Source organism: Brachycentrus maculatus, unplaced genomic scaffold (assembly GCF_059751285.1).
Source record: "Brachycentrus maculatus isolate JH-2025_06_01 unplaced genomic scaffold, ASM5975128v1 h1tg000337l, whole genome shotgun sequence".
Lineage (NCBI taxonomy): Eukaryota > Metazoa > Arthropoda > Insecta > Trichoptera > Brachycentridae > Brachycentrus > Brachycentrus maculatus.
The window spans coordinates 404,432-424,572 of record NW_028281086.1 but is presented as its reverse complement, the minus strand read 5'-3'; the positions used below and the strand labels follow the sequence as shown (position 1 = coordinate 424,572).

Sequence of the window (20,141 nt, the reverse complement as noted above, 5' to 3'; positions counted from 1 at the left end):
ATAAAAGCGGTAGTTCCGATTTGCGAGTTTCTCAAGCCTTTTTTTCTTCCATATAGTGGGAGTTGTATGAAATAACCTGATGTCTATGGGACATTTTGTTATGGCAACTTCAAATCCACCATTTTTAGTGAAGGGTTTATAGAAAATTTGGGATTGTCAGGCTGGAGGACGGCGAGTTTTGGGATCAAAGTGTGTTAAATAGTTTTATTTCAAATAGGCTCTTGTTTGTGCTGTATTATTTATTCGAGTAGGTTAGAACCCGTGTTTTGCTTCCACCTAACGAGCTTGTAGATCTTTAAAATCAATTAAGTCTGCGTGAGTGTGTGTATAGGGCTTGTCCATAATCCTTAAACTAATGGCTAATCCCGTTGTGAAGTGCTAACTGAAAGACTTATCTAGCAGTTGTAGCCGCTGTGGGTCGGATTTTTGTGTAGAAAGGCGACACGAGGGAGAGATGAGCCGGCCGCAAGCTGGGCGGATACAAGTCCCGGACGACCTCAGGGAAATACTCTTGGAATTCACAATTAGCTACCTTCTAGAGCAACCGGGCGATGTGATAAATTATGCAGTGGAATTCTTCACCCGCCTGCAGCAAAACAGAGCGGCCACCGCTTGCACCGCCGCCACTCCCGATGAGTCCATTATATCTGATGAAGATGGTGAGTCTAGCTTTCTTCTCTCCTATTCTATTCCTCGTTTGCCAGACTCCGTCGGGAATATTCGTGCACGATTTCGCTACTCTACGGCTGGTGAACCACTTTTGGTACTAGGGCTTTTGCACTATTTTAATATTTATAATCTGGTTATTTTTATGTGTAGATATTTTCTTATTTATTTTTCATTCATACTTTTTCCCTATACATCTTCTAGCAATAGTGACCCCTTTTTTTAATAAGAATTATGGCTTTAGTTCCTTTCTATATTTATAAATATTGCTACTTAATTTATCTTAATTCTAACTAATCTTTAGTTAAAAGTTAACTGATCGATGTTGCCGGAGATAGATCTCTTTTAAGAACTTCAGAAATGAAGACAATAAGGAGCATAACCGGAAACACGTTAAGAAATCGAATAAGGAACACGGAAATTTGTAAAATATGTAGTACGGAGCATATAGTCAGATGGGGAAGACAGCAAAGACGATTTTGAAATGACCATGTCAATAAAATGCAAAAATATACACTGGGCCCAAATTGCTCTTCAAGAGAATCCAGACAGAATTAGATCACCTGGAAGACCTAAAAAGCAATGGTTTGACAGCTGGCAGTTCACATGACAAAAAACGGATAACGAAACGGTCAGAGTTTACGTGGTCTATGTTTGCTGGGTGGTAGAGAGCTGATGCCTCGTAAAAGAGGCAAGACTGATTACATGGCTTTCAGGATAACCAACTCAATCTCCCTTTTCTTGGTGATAGTTGTGACTGCAGGTTGCTGTGTCCATTGCCTTATTTCCACATTCCTCACCAACTCGAATCACCACATGCTAAAATTTGTTAAGAGCGGCAGAACACAGTTCTTTAAACTTATACTGCTGTTCTGGGCCCTTGGAAGGTTTTACATTTTACAGCCATATAGGAGAAAAGATGTAATGCAAACATTGAATAGGCAGCATTTGGTCATCAGAGTTTAATTCTCATATTCCGATACCTTTTTCGCAGTCGAGCGTCTACCCAGCTACACCTCGGTGCCTGTCTTAACAACACTTGCACTTAATTAATAATACTTGATTGTTTTATTTAAAGTATACTCTTATCAATACCATTATCCTCCTTGTATTGCAAATAAATAATGTATTGGCAATGAATGGAGTACATTACTATAGTATAAAACATATTTCTTATGTTTATTTTCAAGTGTTCAGTACTATTGATAAACATGAAGGAAACACATTATTCTTACGTTATATATTCAGTTGCGATATAAAAATATTTCTTAATTTGTCGTTCTAGAATTAGTTTGGTCTATGTCTCCGGAAGAGTGAAATTGTGTTACGTATATTTGGAGTCTTGGAATGAAAGTGAATAGGATGAGAGTTTTGGGAGGTAAATGTTGAAGTCCTTTGAGGTAAGGCATTCAATATTCAACTAACCGAGGGTTGTCTCTTGGTTCATACCTGTGCCAGGATTCTGAATGTATATAGCTCAATTTTCATTTGTGACTTGGTTCAAGCTAATTCCAATATGACAAAACATTATAATAAAACCAATACATACTATTAACAGCTGTGCTACATTTAGTATATTTTATAGTTTACATATTCCATTACTTTATAATGCGCAATATACATAAAGATACGGCACCATCAATTGATATAAATAAATAAACGTGCTAGGTTGTGGTCCCGTGGTTAGTGTCGCGGACTCTTAAGTCAGAGTTTCTCGGTTCTAACCTACTCTACCACAATTTGATACCTATTTCTAATAATGAGCCGCTTAGGCTCACAGAAGTAGTAGGAAATTGAAATATTTGTGTAAATAATAAAAACGCAAATATTTCTCTTTTAAAAAAATATATATATATATATATATATATGTATAAATATTTTTTTTTTTTCTTCTTGAGTTTGTAGGTGTAGGTGGCTATGTCATTTGTTGAGATCTGTAACATCTGATTTGATATATTGGATTAGTGTTTTGTTTACTTAGTTGAGAGAAATGTAAATGAATCAAATATTTGGTAGCGTGTCACCCGTAAATGGGCTAGAGGTAAAAATAATATTGGCTTGTTTTTGAATACCTTGATTTTTTTTACCATATTATTGTATAGAAGTGTCCACAGAATTAACATGATAGAAGGAAGGATGAATAGTTGGAACGTGTATTCAGCTGGTTTAAATAAATGCGGGGTTGGGTAATTTAATTTATTTCTTCTATATGTAACAGGATCTGATTCTCTTATTAAGTGCTGGCGTAGATGTATAGCGTACGCAACTTGGTACCCAGAATACTGGGGAAATGATCTTTAATGAGAGGTTTCCTGATGTTGGCTGCTTCAGAAATCTTTATCTCAGTCACTTGAGCAAATTTTGTCAATCAATGTTTACTTGTAACAAGTTAAGTTAAGAGTTCCACACATTTATTTCCTAATCAGTGCTTTCACCCATCACGGGCATCTTCAGAATGGCACCCGTTAGTGAGTAAGTAATTGTGGAAATAATTGTGTGGAGTACCAAATGTTTCCATGAATTTTCTGTGATAGTATATGTCAAGTAGCCGCCTCCATAATGTAATGGTCAGCGCGCTCGGCTACCGTACTGGAGGCCTCGGGTTCGATTCCCAAGGGGGGGTGAAAATAAATATAAGTGATTTTACACTGTAGTATTTATTTAATATTACGCCTTGAAGCGCAAGAGTGATCACCTTGCCTTCATGTAAGTAACGATCAAGATAACACTGCGTCAATACAGTGCCTTATGCACCATTGGGTGCAGATGAGGGTAAGAATGAATGAATGAATATATATTATTTTTTGACATCTCATGATGAAGAAGAATATAGAAGTGGGCATTTACGGGGCTGACGACCGTCATAGGCTGGTTTAAGTGATCACTTTACACACGTATAACATTCACCAATTCTACCCATTTTTGACAACCACACTACTCAATCTCTTGGAAGTTCTAAATATATGAACCAATTTAGAAACCTTGTTCTTGAATCACTAGAACTCCACTAGAGACATCTATTGGGGAGATGTAAATATAAATATGAATGAAAATATGTTTAAATCATTCCTAAAATCAATATTTGAAACAGTGACTTTGTAATTTTTCCATTCTGTAACTTACGAAATAACTTTATCGTCAAAAATACCTCACTGCTGAATATTTTGAATGCTTAAGTGTTCTTTTTGTGTCAAATAAATATAAAACGTCACAAAATAAATATTTGAACATTTTTTTTACTTGAAAAACGAGTGTTGTACAGTAGTCCCTGTGTATGTATGTTTAATTTCTTCATATGTGTACACCACATAATTTAAAAAAATGTATTTATTTGTAAATTTTTTTAAATTACATATTATTTTTTCGGATATATGTAAAAACAGAATTAGGTATTTATCCAAATTCATAAATGTGTTTTGTGTACAATGAAGGTCCATATAGTGGAATATGCCTGTGTACACAATTCTATTGACAACATATTGATCAATTAAACATGTGAATATACATATGTTCACGCATTGTTTAAGTATACATTCAAAGTACGTATGTAAAAAATTAAGATGTTTGTTTTTTTCTAAAGTTTAATTAAAATTTGTGTCCATAATGCTGTGGCTAGTATGTTTGGTTACTCTTGTTGCCCCAGATTCGATTCTTGGAGAGGGGGGTCATTAAACATATGGCATATGTGATGAAGCACACGCATGGTTTTGGCTCATACAGAATGCAAGTACATTCGGTAATTTAAAAAAAATTTCAATGTGCCTTTTATTATTCAATTATTCAGCCTTCACTGGTATACTGCATGGAACATGCTTGGTCCTTTTTTATCTTCTTCTTGTAATCCTCATCCGCATCTGATGGTGTTTAGGGCACTGATGCAGTGTTATCTTGATCATTAACTGCATGAAGGCTAGGTGATCAGTCCTGCGCTTTTTGTACCAGTCCAGATAAATATGAGAGTGAAAATCACTTTTAGTTATTTTGATCCCCTGGGAATCGAACCAGGACTTCCAGCATGGTAGCCAAACACGGTTAGCATTACACTACGGAGTCGGATCTCTTTTATGCCTTCTCTAAACTATGCACCATTGGGTGTGAATAAAGTCAGAGGATTATTATACTGTTTAATATATATTTTTTTAATATTTGAATTCTGATACACACAAATACTTCATTTAACTCTTACCACTCTGTAGGCCAGACTTTCTGGCCCATATGATTCTAGTAGGCACTCCGTGGGCCACAATGTCTGGCCCGGCGCAGGTATAACTTTAATCACTGATTTCTCTATCACCCAAGTGTATTCTACCAAAAAATATTGCAGTTAATCTTAATTAACATGGTCATACGAATTGCCAGACAGAGTGTCCTAAAATTAGGGAACCAAAATATTTATTTTAATGGTAGAAAAACTTCATTTTTTTTTATCAGAGTAGCTGATCAGTTATGAGAAAAAAATGGTCAGAGTGGAAAGGGTTAAATACTATTTTCAGGTAAGTTTGCGTGATTTGTGTTTGAAAATAGGAATCAAATTGTGGCAGGGCAGTGGTCGAGCCTATAGACCTTCCCGGCAGTCCGAGACTTGCACAGAACCACAACCTAACTCGGCCATTACATTTGACATAAATGGTTTAAGATTATTAAAGATCAATATATTTTTTAGTTATTGAATTTTTAAACACCAACAATGATTTAATTTTCTTGAAAATAGGCACTTAAATCTTTCATTAAGAGTTTTTTTTCAAACGGATTTTAGTTAAATGTTATTTAAATGGATTCGGTATTTGCATTTCATTACTAAAGCTTATTTCTGTAACGAATGTTTCGCACATAATGAAGTGTGTCTATCTGCGCTAATATATTCCCGAGAATTGAAATTATTATGTATGCAAATTGAAGAATTAGTTTCAGTTAATTTCTGGTCAGGTAATATGTTGACACAATTAACTAAAGTACAAATTTGTTCAGTTATTCATGGCTTCGATTCAGCCTCAGTTTTAGAAATGAATACGAATGAACAGTGTTTAATATTATATAATTTATGTGTTGATGCAACGACATGCTATGATGTTCAAACATGTCTGTTCCTCAGCCAAAGTAATCGGATATGATTTGCTTCTTTATACACATTAGTCTCTTGAAGTCTTCATTTATTTATTGAAAATCGGAAATGATCAAGTCATTGCCACATAGAATCCGAGGTATTTAAAGCAAGCTAGAATAATTATCCTCCAGAATTGAATGAGTTATTGATGCTTAAATAATATTTGTGATCATCTTATAAATTAGAATTCTCTGATAACTTCAACGACCTCATTTGTATGAATTCAAATTGAGAATAGTTTTATATTCCCGGTCAAAGTATATACTAATTCTCTCTTCTTTTTTTTTACGGCTTTTCACCCTTCAAGACTATTATTGCAAGTGTCTAATTGTTTTTTCTCAATTTCATATTATTTTTTAACAGACATTATAACGTGATATTTTCATACATTTTCTTTTTGCCATAAACTCTTTACCTATGTGAGTGATATATGTATAAAAATCTATTAAAATCTCATATTTTTTATTCCCTGTATTCTTCAAACTGCAAATGTACTTAGAATCTAAAAATTATACTTTTTTCACAGTAATTTTTTTTTCCTTATTTAAAATTCTTTTGCATTACATAAATTCAAAAACAAAAAATATTTATAAAAAATAAAAATGAATACAAAAAAAGATCCCACAAAGGCATGGCCTGTGTGTGGGTATACAAAATAAATAGTCATAGTACAGGGTATAAGGCTAATGTTTTTCTGTTTTTTGTATGTTAAGAGTTTATGTTTAAAAAAAATGATAATACTATGTTATGATGCTCCTTTAGTTAAAAGGTTACAATGAAAATATCAATATATATATTTTTTTATGAAACAACCAGTTTTTTTTAAATGTCTAACCGTGTAGTATAATGGTTTGTGTGTTTGTATCCTTAAGCATGACTTAACATAGTTTGATTCTTGGCCGCTCAACTTAACATAAATAAAGAGATTTATATGAAACAATTATCACAGTATAATTTTTTATGTGTTTTTGTTAATAAAATACAACTTAGTAGACTCAAAAAATCTGTGTTTGATTTAAAAAAAATACATCAATTAAAATGGAGTTCTACAAATTAAACGCCAAATCAATAAATAAATAAAGAGATATTAAATTTTTTGGGTCTTGCTGTTTATAAATATGTAATTCTGCTTCTGCATACTTCAACAAGTATCATTAAAAAGTGATAGCTTATCTATTACTATAGCTTTAATAATTCCTAGTCATAGCTCTCAAGTGATATGGAAACCATGGAAACCTCATTATAGCACTTGATGTATATTTTCTTAATTATCAGTTATAGAATGCGCTGTTTTTTTTTACCAGTGTCACACAAACAGTCTGTGACGCCTTTGACAATGCAATGGATTTGGTTAACAGTTTGTTACCGCGCGGTACCTGGAAGCTCAGTTCAAAGCTCAGTTTCTATGGACCGATTATTGGCAACCTAATGATTTTGATGATGCTAAAACTTGAGTATTTAGGTAAAAATATATTGATTTTTAATTAATATTTTACTTAGTAAATACCACTATTTCTTAAAATCTACTGTGACACGTGTTTCGATGCATTCCGCATCATTTTCAAACACCGTATCGTACGATAAATGATGCGGAATGCATCGAAACACGTGTCACAGTAGATTTTAAGAAATAGTGGTATTTACTAAGTAAAACATTAATTAAAAATGGATAGATTTTACCACAAAGTGACTGCCGAATCAATTAATGAAAAAATATATTGCTCTAATATCAAACACACACAATGCCTACGCTAAAAATAGCGAGAAAATAATAGTGAGATGTCAGATTAAAGGCAAGTGATGTAACAGGCAAGTGATGTACTTAATAGTAATGATTTATTGACTTCGTATTTTTTTATATTTGCATATCTGTTACTGTACTAAAAATTAATGGTTCTCCAAAGAATAAATGTTAAATTAATATAAATATCGCTCACTCCTTTCAACTTCATATATCAAAAATTGTAAATTTTCAGTTGAGCATGTTTTCGGAATGCCCAGAAAATGTACTATATCCCAGCAAAAGCGGCATATTTTTATCTTAATATTTACCCGCTACATGGCAGAAAGTGTTGTTTTTGCATTTTGAAGAAAAGGTATTGTTTAATTATTTTTTTTGAATATTCTAAATTTTTTTCAAATGGAGAAAAAACATTCAGGCTTGGTATTTATTTTTAATACATTTCATTATATTTTTAAACTTTAAAAATGATCTCCTGAAAAATTAAGTTTTTTTTATATATGACGTTAAAAGGAGTGAGCGATACGTCAAAAAAATTCACCACAAAAACCTTGGTTAAAAAATTATATTCACATTCCAGAAAAAATAAAGAGATCAGGCCTAATATTTTAGAAAATGGATTACGTGTTTTGTAAACTCTTCTATGAAGCTCATAATGTGAAGCTTAACTTTCCAATCATAAATAATTGATTTGCAGGAAGAATATACGCAAATTTTGAAAATAGATCAGTGGTTTCCTTTCAGCAGAATATTACTAGTACAGCCAATCCCGTAAATAACACACAAGATAAAATAAACAATGTCGGTCTATTTTCAAGGAGCTATCTTTTACATTTTGTTTTGGTTATACCTATTTTTACAGCAGAGATATTTTTGCGTTAAAATTCTTCACCGGTCTGTTTACTTCTTAATACTTTTTTATGTTTTATTAGCATTTCTCGTTTTACATCAAAGATTCATTTCTGGAGTTGAACTGACTGAAAATAAATTAATGTTCAATGCCTTCTGTATAAAATAATTATATACTTTAAAAAATATAATTTATGAAGCGCAATTTTTATAAAATAGTATCTCAATGGCGCTTATGCTCTGTACTATGTAAATTTGAAACGGTCGGGTATAGTTTTTTTATGAAAAAGTAAAAAGCAAATCGTGTTATGTGCTATTTTGAGTAGGTAATAATTATAATTTATCACTTAACCCTTCAATGAGGATTTTATTTTGAAAAAGGTTTTTTTAATTTCAAATATATGATATTAAGATATATTAGAAAAATACGAAACAATACTGACAATGGGCAACAGAGTCCACTACAGTCCATACACATAGAGACACTGCAATATTTTGTTTTCAACTACCCCATAAAATCATATGGGAAAATTGATTTGAGCTATTTCTTTGCCGGGTCGCCCTTACCAGGTACGAGCAAATCCGCAAAGGCCTTTTTTTTAGGTTGCATGTGGTACAGGCAAATTGGGCATAGGGTTAAATTATTGATAATTTTTAATTAATTTTATCATTATAAATGATTAAAAAGTCAGTGTAACTCTTCAGTTTAGGCCTTGTCAGATTTTTTTTAGTTTTTTTTTTAAATTTTGGGTGCTATAGAATGTGATTTAAAATAAAATATGTAGTTTGAAAATCCTTTTTATTCATTAACACAAATTAACATAAATATCAACCTAATATTCTATTTTTAATCTCGTCTGTATCAGAGTTCTGCAAAATAAACACCGTTATCGGTCTGTCAAATAAGAGTTGAACTTGAAAAGATCTGAAAATCTGATAAATTTTTACAATGCCAACAGCAAATTGTGTTTTATGTCACTGGCATTACAATTGTTAAGTGGTTTGAATGCAGACTGGTGAGGAAATGAAGTATTTACTTGGTTTTGTGTTTGTAAGTTTGATTTGAGTTTTAATTTAAATTAAGTTTTAATTTTTTAATTTAAATATTGTAGTTAATAATTAGTATCTTATAAAGTATCGCAATTAGCCTCCTCAATTATTTTCCACTCTTAAAAACTGTACATCAATGAAATTGCAAATGAAAACACATGTTTTTTACCACTTCCGTTATATTTATTTTAACGACTAGTTTCGGAAGCTACAGATGCTTCCGTCTTCGGGTCTAAATGTAAACTATAATCAGTTTATATTTAGACCTAAGATAGATCTGTAGCTTTTAGATCTGTAGCTTCCAAAACTAGTCGTTAAAATAAATATAACTCAAGTAGTAAAAAACAAGTGTTTTCATTTACAATTTGATCATGTCTTACCACAAAGTGATTGCCGAAACAATAAGTAAAGTAAATAAATGATATAATAATGATTGTTTTATTGCGATTGCGTAGAGCCGCCGGTGGCGCGCTTCAACTCTCGGCGCAAGTCCGTATTCGCGGAGACCTATGACCCGGAGGAGGACTCGGAGGAGGGGGAGGCGGGCGCCGTGCACCCCAAGTCAGACGGGCAGCGCGCGCGGCTGCAGGAGGCGGTGCGCGCCATCCTGCTGTTCCGCTCGCTCGACCCGCAGCAGATGAGGGAGGTGCTGGACGCCATGTTCGAGAAGCGCGTGCAGCCCGACGACTACATCATCCGCCAGGGAGACGACGGGGATAACTTCTATGTCATTGAGAGGTAACTCCACCACACATGTATCTTTAAATACTATAGCACTTTTTAAAAATATATATATATCATCGACTAAAATCCCCCGCTAGGAGAGGCGAGAGAAGTTCTTCCGAAAATCACTGAGCAGCAAAACCATCAGATTTCTTAGACTAAGAAATGGAATAGTTTGAATATTTAAAGCATTACCTTTGTGGATCACTGTGATGTAAAAAAATGTTGTAAAACATATATGGCTAACTAAGTATTGCACCCACCACTTCAAGCTGGAATAAAGAGTTAAAAAAAAAATAATAATAAGAAATGGAAGCCTGAAAACAGTGTTCAAATCATTTTATTCAATAATTAACATAACAAATTGACATTTAAGGCGTATATATTGAAAACATAAATTACTAAGTAAGTAAAAAGACTCTTGTCAAAGTCGTATAAGAATCCCGCTTCGGAATATCCCCTCAGACACATGGAACAGATCAATATCCGGCGTGATATTGTTCAGCATAGCGGTAGCTCTTCAGACAGGCATAACCATCGGGAGGTTGGTCCTGTATATAGGAATGTGAAACAATCTATGCTGACGCTGTCTTAGGTAACTATCGGGAACATGCTCCAGATAATTTCAGGATTATCGAACATACCGCGCAACAATTGATACAGATGCGTAATCAAATACACATTCCTTCTAGTCTCTAATCATTTGTAGCTAAGCATTTCTTTTAACCCTTGTCCGCACCCAATGGTGCATAGGGCACTGCATCGTAGTGACTCAGTGTTATCTTGATTGTTAATAGCGTGAAGGCAAGGTAATCAGCCCTGTGCTTCTTGTAAATAAATATGATAATATGAGTCAGTGTTTGATAATGTCTTAATAAGACGAAATGCGTCACATATTATCATATATATGTAAATAAAAGTAGAATTCAATCCAATAACCTTGTTTAATTTTGAATATACTACCCAAAAATTGATAATATGTAGCCAAGCATACCCTGCAGAAGTTCATTTGTTGTCGTATTGTTTGTTCATCTCTGATGGATTGTGGTTGTGTGTTTCGGCAGCGGGCAGTTCAATGTGCTGGTGCGCGGGCCGGACGGGGCGGATCGGTCGGTGCACACGTACGACGGGGCGGGCAGCTTCGGGGAGCTGGCCCTCATGTACAACATGCCCCGCGCGGCCACGGTTCGCGCCCAGACGCCCGGCGCGCTGTGGGCCATGGACCGCCAGACCTTCCGCCGGATCCTGCTGAAGAGCGCCTTCCGCAAGCGCAAGATGTACGAACAGCTCCTGGACCAGGTCCCCATGCTGAAGGCTCTGCAGGTCCGCCACCCATTTATTTTTCCTTTTTTTCATATTTATTTTCTTTCTAATTTATTATGTATTTTTTGTATGATTCTGTGTGTATTAACACATTTCGGACGGGAGTTTTTACGCCTACCGACCGCTGGCAATGGGACTTGACAATTGTGTAAATGTAGTTTAGACCTTAACAAAGAGATTTGTACATAATATTCATTAAAAAAACTTCAAAAACGTAATTCCTTCTTTTCTGACCTTTAAATAAGGCCAGCGCAGAAGGTAAAAATACTATTCCCATTCTTAAGCATGCATCAACCGAACGGGTAGTAATACCTTTCCCTTGCTTAGTGTGTTAATGTATAATATACATGGTATGGAAATAAAGTCCCATATTTACAGCCTTGGCTGTGGAAATGTATGTTCATGTAAATTTGGAATTTTTACGTATTACAATGAGAATTCAGGTATAATGCCTCAGTTTTTAATATTTGTACATAAGTTCGTATTGGAAAGTGTTCACGAGTACCCTAGTGATGAAGAAGGAATGTATTTTTGCCACTATTACTATCAATGAAATATATTATTATTTATTTGGCGCCTATCTGCTATTTAAAAATAACAAAATATTAAGTATTTTGAAGGAAAATGAAGAAAAAAAATATCCGGATTGATGGTAGATTTTATATTTTTTAAGCGATTTGATAGTTTGTATAAATGTAAAGGACAGATAGATACAGTTGTGACTAATAGTAATTATAAGCATATATATTTTCGTGCCAGTTTTCCGTATAAAATGTAAGTGCATTTTTCTCAATCTGTACTGCGCATGAAATTTATAATATAATTGGAAGTAACATATTGTCCACCTACAGCCGTACGAGCGTGCCAACTTGGCGGATGCACTGGTTCCACGCCAGCTGCAAGACGGAGAGAAGATCATCCGACAGGGAGACTCTGCCGACGGGATGTACTTTGTGGAGGAGGGCACCGTGAGGATCACCCTCACCAGGGATGACGGCCAGGAAGTCGAAATCAACCGCATCGGTCAGTACAGTGCTAATATACATATTTGTACTTTTATTACTCAAAGAATATAATTTTAAATACTGAATTTTGCTAGTATGATGTGGTGAAATCGCATCTGCGATGTAAATGACAGCGGTGAGCAGTCCGTAGAAGCATAAAATAAATTGGGTTTCTAAAATTCAAATTTAAATAACACGAAACGCGTAATTTAAATTTATAGCTGATTTGCTGCGAAGGGAGCTTCTCATCGGCAGCTGTGCTGATTTTGTAGAAGTGCAAGCTGACAAAAACATATGACAGTACAGTTGATCCATTCCTGCACAAATAAATTGTTCAAACCTTTTCATATACTCCGAATCGTAATTTTTTTTAATGAACTTTTTTATTTATCATTTATTATTACAATTCATACAGAATATACCTGCATTCATATTTGAAACAAACATATTTGGATACAAATATTGATTGCTTAATTTTACACCAGCTTTGGTTAATTGGGTCAAATATTCTTGTCCCGATGATGTGTCACTATTTCTCGGGAGTAATAGGAGTTCTGTTTCAGGAAAAGGAGGCTACTTCGGGGAGCTAGCGCTGGTGACCCACCGTCCGCGTGCCGCTTCCGCCTACTCGGAAGGCAGCACCAGAGTGGCCTGTAAGTATCCCCCCTCGACGCAAGTGTCCCTGTACATACAGACAGTGCGCATGTACTCACGGGCGTGTTCTCTTGCAGTCCTCGACGTGGAGACCTTCGAGCGCCTGCTCGGGCCGTGCATGCAGATCATGAAGCGCAACATCGACGACTACGAAGACCAGCTGGTGAAGATATTCGGCTCCAAGGCCAACGTGGAGGACGTCCGATGAAGGGCTCCTCGCTCCGCATGCCCCCATCCCCCCCTCCCCCCGCCCGCAGTATGTAGCTTCCCACCCCGTATGTTGTACATGATCCAAAAGCAATCCGGTAGTTTGGCCCCGATCAAATCGGCTAAATTTGTATCGTTATTTGTAATTTGAATGTTGTCTACGGATCCTACGTAGGTCGCTTGGCGCGTCCATTCCTCATCTCCCCATAGCTCCCCGTGTTACTGTGTTTCTCACCCGTACGGTACGGTATGTTGGTACTCTCTCACTCAAACTGTTCCAGATGTGCCGTGTTCTATACGCCGACTCGTATGGACAAACGTTATCTTAAATTTTCTAACTAAACTAATATGACTAACTTATGTTTTTATACCGAGCCCGCCGCTTGAACAATACTCGATATTAGCTTCTGTTTACCCGTCGGACGAACTGCAAATATGCCGCGATGCAATCCTTATATCTAGAAATACCTCGTGGACCGCACATGAACAGACTTGTCGATTAGATCTGCATATACATACTCTACATAGACTAAAGTTTACATCTATTTTCACATGACATTTAGAATCTCACATAGTTGGGTTATTCTCGAGCAATAGCCGATTCCCAAAATGACTAAGTTAAAGCTAGGATTTTAGAGAAGCTTACAATAACTTATACCTTGAACATACGTTTTGGATACCCTTAATAAGTGTTCATGAAATTGGTACGAAGTAATATTTTAATATATTTTATCCACTCAAATCTTAAACCAAATATGTATGAAAAATGTATAATTGCATTTTGATCAATACAAAGAGGGAAAAGTCAAAGTTTCGTACAACAATTGTACTGTTATATAATTAGGAATAGAGTTGTATTGATCTGAAACTGGTATTGACGTACCACACAGAGGTGGACCCGTATCTCCATACAGAGACTCATTTATATGTATTCTTCACCTGTTATCCTGCATTGGACTTTTAAATGTTTAACTACAATTCATTGTTTATTTTACCCTGGAAATGTTTTGTTGTATATATTTTTGAATCTCGAGTCTAGTCATTGTTTTCTTTCGCTCATTGTTAATATTTCTACACCAATTTATTCTTCTCAATTTTTTAAATTCTAATTTAGGTTATATACGACAGCCCGGGTTAAATGCAATCAAAGGTTAAATGTAATTAATGTGCGTACTTGTATAAGTACTGGACTGTGTCATCCTATGCTCGGCTTCGTAGGTTCCCGACGGGCTGTAGGGGGCACTAGAGAACCTAGGTGACTACCCTCTCTTCTCTCTATGAAGGGACATTCTGAAGAGAAGTTTTGGCCAAAAAGGTTGGGAACCTGCGTTCTACATTTATCTGGGATAACTACAAATAATGTTCAAAAGTGTACCAAAAATTGGAAATGCAATATGGTTTTTATCAAAGGCATTTCCTCGTTTTGTTTGCCATAGTTTTATTTACTCATTATATTTGGACTAACCTCCGTAATCTCTATATGGTAACCTTACTATCATAATATGTACTAATTACTATACCTAACGTATAATTTAGAATGGAATATAATATTGATCATGGGTGCACACAATATATTCTGCATATTACGGTTGAAGTATTTTAGTTAATATTGTTTGTGTACTTTAATGTAGATAACTCTCCTCACCGGTTATTTCCATTAACAGTGTTGGGGCGAATGTATTCATTTGGCTCCTACTGCATATTTTTAGTTTTGGACCAATTTTGTATTAAATTCCAGTAATGGAGGGCAGTGCTCCTCGGAGAGGATTGTAACAGGGTAGGTGTAAAGTGGAAGCGGACGAGAAGGTTATATTATTGGCCGGAGTTTACTTTGTAAAGAATATTTAGCCCTCGGTCTTCTATACGTCAAATTGTGCGTGACATAAATGTTTTCTTATTAAATTTAAGGATAGATTTATTAAGTACCTTAAGGAATACAGAGATAGTATTGCCGTGGCAGTCCGAGTGACACCACACACCCGACACCGCAAGGGAAACGTCTTCTGTCATGGACTATCTGTTCGTTCCCTTTTTCGGTACAAACATTATTATTTTTATAATCGAGCTTTCCTCTTGTTCATTCCTTAATTGAATTTATCAGTATTTTATTTATAATAGCGATGTTATATGAAAATAATTAGACAGATCTGCTGGCAAAGTGGAATCCGGTGCTGGTCACCGGCTTGTAGTTGTCCCTTGTTAGAGTTTAATGTTTCTCCTTCCCCTTGTGTCTCATTTGGTGTGCCATAGTACCATGTACTGCGGAGATGACGACCTTCAGGTGCCATTTCATGTGTATCAGCGGGCTAATGAACCTGTGGCAATATTAGGACGGAAGTGTGCAATACCGTAGTCGAATGTTGTGTTTCCCGTTGGTTCAGCCTAATATAGTTTCCCTTTGTAGAAACGACGTAATATTCCACATTTGTTGCCATATCAAATCCTAAATGTGATAGCTTATAAGGTGATGTCTGTATAATTGGTTTCCTCCAGTTTACCCTTACTTTGTGCTATATCCGCCCCCATTCGATGTGACCATAATTACTATACTAATGCATATCAAGGTAGTGGTTGGGTTTTTGTGTTGAATGGCTCACGAAATAATAGAATCATGTACTTTCGTGTGTTGCACCTTTTATTTGGTACTTGAAACTGCTTCCCCACGTAATGAGCTTACACCTCCAAAGTATTTATAATATATTATGTATTGTGAAATTATAAATAAAATTATGTTTGTTTGTAGATTTAATGTGCCTTTTATTTAAACCCATTACAACACTCCGATACTTGTAAGATAGAACAGAACAACCTACAATTTATATGCAATCAAATGAAACATAATCTATGAACTTACACAATATTTTAATTACGGTTTAGTCTTATCAAAATACAAAAGTCAATATTGGAATTACATTCGTGTCTTGATGGTGATATTTATGGCAATTCTTGCTCTGTATTGTAAACTTGCATTATCTTCTCCATTATCTCCCAGTTCTTTTCTCTCGAAAGATCTTTTGTAAAAAGCTGAAAATAAATAAATATATAAATTAATATTTTATTTATTTTCTTATAAATAAACAAAATTACAAAAAGTGTTGTTTTACAACGGGATTCAGGACACACTCATAGCAATCGGCAGCAGGCAGCCAAATCAGCTCTTTGCTATTACTTTTTTAGAAGATGAAAGTATAACTATCAAAAGGTCTAAACTTAAAACACAGTTGGGGACATTTTTTTGTAGTACGTTTTTTTTTGCATTTTTGGACTAAGTAGAATACTATAAAAAAATGTCCCTTACTGTGTTTTGAGTTTGGACAGTCGTATATAGTGCGAATATGGTCATAATTTTTTGCAAGTGATATCTGTCCTAAATGGTTAAAGATTGAGGACTTGAGGGCAAGATTTAACTAACACAGATCCGTCACAACAAATCTACGTAGTAAGTAGTCTCAAATGGTGCTGCCCCTAGACTAGGATAAGAAGAGTGTCCTCACCGAGTACCAGGTGGTGTCATCGTCCAGGGTGTTGGTGAGCGGCACCACCACCCCGAGGCAGTGCAGCGTCAGGCTCAGGCAGGCGGCTGCCGTGTGCGAAGGCCGGTACTCCAGCACTGCGGGCGAGTGGTGGAAGTCCTGCAGAAAGGCAAGCGCCGTGCGTGCGATGGGTGCCGCTGCCCACTCTTCCGCCGGGAACCATCCTTGCAGAGAGCGCAGGTAGTGCAGGAGGTAACGATGCTGCAATGCAACAAGAAAGAACATGCAATCACAATACACATTCATTCCGGTTTCGATTTATAAAGCTTAATTAATATCAAACACTTTGCCAAAAATATTGACATATCCAATTATCAATTTTACATTATTGAAAACTGTCAATTACGAAAACATACTGTCAATCTTTATTGATCAGTTGACCAATTTATTTGTATCATTTGACAAGCGTATACCTCGTAAGGTAAGGACTGACCGGAGCATTTCGTCGTAACGTGACATTCGCGGCGAGCATCCGAACATCAGATGGAGCACTCGGAACACTGTACTGACTATACGAATGCTCGCATCGTAACGTGTTACATTATGACAAAATGACTCCGGTCAGTCCCCACCTTTACAGTTTTACAAATAAATTTATGTGCTAAAAAATCATGATTACGTATCTAAAAAGTTTGGAACGGTTCTCATTGGTATGAGTTAGATTTGAAAAAAGAGAAACACTAAATCTCGCTTACCGGAGATGGTGGGTCCGGCTTGAAAGCCAGCGTCCTGAGAATAAGCAGCTCGGCGGTGGCGAGGGAAGAGCGCAGTCCCCAGTACTCCTCCCCCAGCTCCAGGGGCCCAGCCGAGCGCTGTAATGCTCCCCGAGATACATTCACAACGTCACGCAGCCGCAGTGGGTCATCGCGTAACTTCCCCGCGAGACAGAGGCAGGCTGAACCAATCACCTAATGATGAATAAATGTTTTTTTTTATTTTTATTCCATTGAAGTATTGGGGGGACTACTGTCATAATTAAATATATCATCGTTGCATATCTAATAAGCACTACACATGGCTCAACTCTGGCCGATGTCTGTACACGACGGATTCTTCAGTTCTTTGGACATGTTGCGCGTGGCAATGAGGATAGCCTGGAATGGCTGGTTGTGATCGGTAGCCTGAAGGAGAAGAGAGGGAGAGTAAGATCCCCACACGATTCTGATCAAGTTAAGGCAGCAGCAGGCACCTCAGTGGTTGGAGCGCTACATGCAGCGCAGTCAAGGGATAACTGAAGAAGAGTCACTGCTTCGACAAGGGTCACAACCTTCAGTAATGAGGACTAAGACGGAGAAGAAAGAGAAAGTATGTGTGATACTTTGGCTCTAAATGATTTATTCAATTATATCTAGATAGATTTACATGTTTCAAGGCAGTACAAAATTATTTATAAATATAATTTAAACATGAATTGAACAAGTAAAAGTTTGACCATCTATGGGCACAATAAAGGATTCATGTATTCAATTGAATAAATCGGTAGTGTAAAGGCAAAGGGTATATCTGTCTCAGACCAAATTTTACAGGACTGCAAAAATAAACTTGTGAAATTAAATAACTTATTTGTTTTATGTATTTTATGTTGCAACTGCAGCTATATCCTTTTGCCAGATTATGGAATTTGAGACATTTTGTGGAACAAACATAAAAAATTAAAAATTGAACAGATATACTCCTTTGCCATTACATTACCGAAATATGGTTAGTATAGTATGGTCAAAAATACAATAAAGGCTGTGAAGTGATAACATTAGATAGAATATGATCGATTTCATTTGATGACGTTTGGAAACAATATATGAGATCATTTCATTGTATTTTTTTTTTTAAGATGGTACCGGAAGCCTAACTCATGTAATTAATAACTATGATAACACAGCATCATTCTGTTGCAGTGCTTTATGCAATATTAGGTGAAAATAAGGAACATTTTGAGTGTGTCCAAATACTTCTTCACAAAATCTGGATTAAGTATTTGGACACACTCAAAATGTTGTAAATAAATTATCTGGTCAAATTATAAGCTTTAATAAAAAATGAAAATGGTATTTTCTGGCGTTTCTCATGTGTGTGATTATAATCCAGGATTCGGACCTCACATACAAGTTTCTGCTTAATAAAAAGCTACTTTACATCTCACCATTAGATGTCTCTAGTGAAGTTCTAGTGATTCAAGAACAAGGTTTCTAAATTAGTTCATATATATACATAGAACTTCCAATAATTAGAGTAGTGTGGTTGTCAATAATGGGTAGAATTGGTCAATGTTACACGTGTGTAAAGCGTTCACTTAAACCAGCCTATGACGGTCGTCAGCCCTGTAAATGCCCAGACTTCCATATTCTTCTTCATCTTTGATGAGATGTCAAAAAATAATATTAAAATAAGGAAGTTTACTCACATAGCAGTCATAGCTCGACTTGTCGACTTCTTTGAAGAATTTGTGAAATAAAGCGGCGGCCGTGGCTACTGTAGCAGGTTGAGCATTCAATTTTATACCACATTCAAATATGTAATGAACTGCCATGCTGTGTCCCGGGGCGACTATGTAATCCACGGGACTGACTCGTGGCTTGTCCCTCTGAAGAGCCATCACATCAATTACATCTTTCATTATAATCTGAAAACATTATTTATTTATTTTATTTCCAATTCAATTCCAAGCGAAAGTAATACAAATTCGAAAGAATTCGCGAATTTCGATTCAACTTTAAAACGTACTCCGCGGCGGAATAAAATATAAGGATTATGTATCTTTATACAAAAACAAAAACAGAAAAAAATAATTACAAAAACAGAAATAGAAGAAAATAACAAACTTTGTTTTTCGCCGGCAAAATTCGATCGTTTTCAAAAATTCTCTCGAGTCTCAAATATTGTTAGTAATGCAACAATCAATTATTTTTTTACTCTTGTGGTGTAGTTAGTAAATTTCCTTGCTTAAAAAAAGTTTAAATGCGAAGTGACTGATAAAGCGAAAGAATGACTTTCGAGGTTAGTTCAAAGACTATATCACGACTATATTGTGTTTGCTTTTGTGAAACCATAGACAATTATTTTTTTATTGTCAGGGCTCAGGGTGATTAATTTAATATGTAGGTACTCACGAAATTGTGACTGGCAATATTTTCGTAAACGAAAATTCCAAATATAAAATGTCTATAAAAAGCATTGTACAGAGAACGCAAGTGTTATTGTCTAGAATTTTAACTCATGAATTACATGAAATTATAGTAACTTTAAACATGAAGAGTAAATCCACTTACGAGTAGGCATAGGCTATGAAA

The 20,141-nt window shown here is 35.6% G+C and overlaps 2 protein-coding genes across 2 annotated transcripts; one reads left to right on the top strand and one right to left on the bottom strand.

Moving 5' to 3' along the window:
• The first annotated feature begins 94 nt into the window (after positions 1–94).
• Pka-R2 (cAMP-dependent protein kinase type II regulatory subunit) lies at positions 95–16,071 on the top strand. Its single transcript, XM_088269071.1, has 6 exons — positions 95–659; positions 9,866–10,148; positions 11,198–11,456; positions 12,308–12,479; positions 13,024–13,113; positions 13,192–16,071. The coding sequence occupies exons 1-6, from the start codon at positions 455–457 to the stop codon at positions 13,320–13,322; spliced, it is 1,140 nt and encodes a 379-aa protein (XP_088125197.1). The 5' UTR covers positions 95–454; the 3' UTR covers positions 13,323–16,071.
• koko (cyclin Q) lies at positions 16,054–19,875 on the bottom strand. The gene is made up of 5 exons (XM_088269072.1): positions 19,674–19,875; positions 19,256–19,474; positions 17,550–17,762; positions 16,816–17,055; positions 16,054–16,345 (listed from the first exon to the last, which is right to left on the bottom strand). Exons 2-5 carry the CDS (start codon positions 19,466–19,468, stop codon positions 16,256–16,258), a joined length of 756 nt encoding a protein of 251 aa, XP_088125198.1. The 5' UTR covers positions 19,469–19,474; positions 19,674–19,875; the 3' UTR covers positions 16,054–16,255.
• Positions 19,876–20,141: the final 266 nt, after the last annotated feature.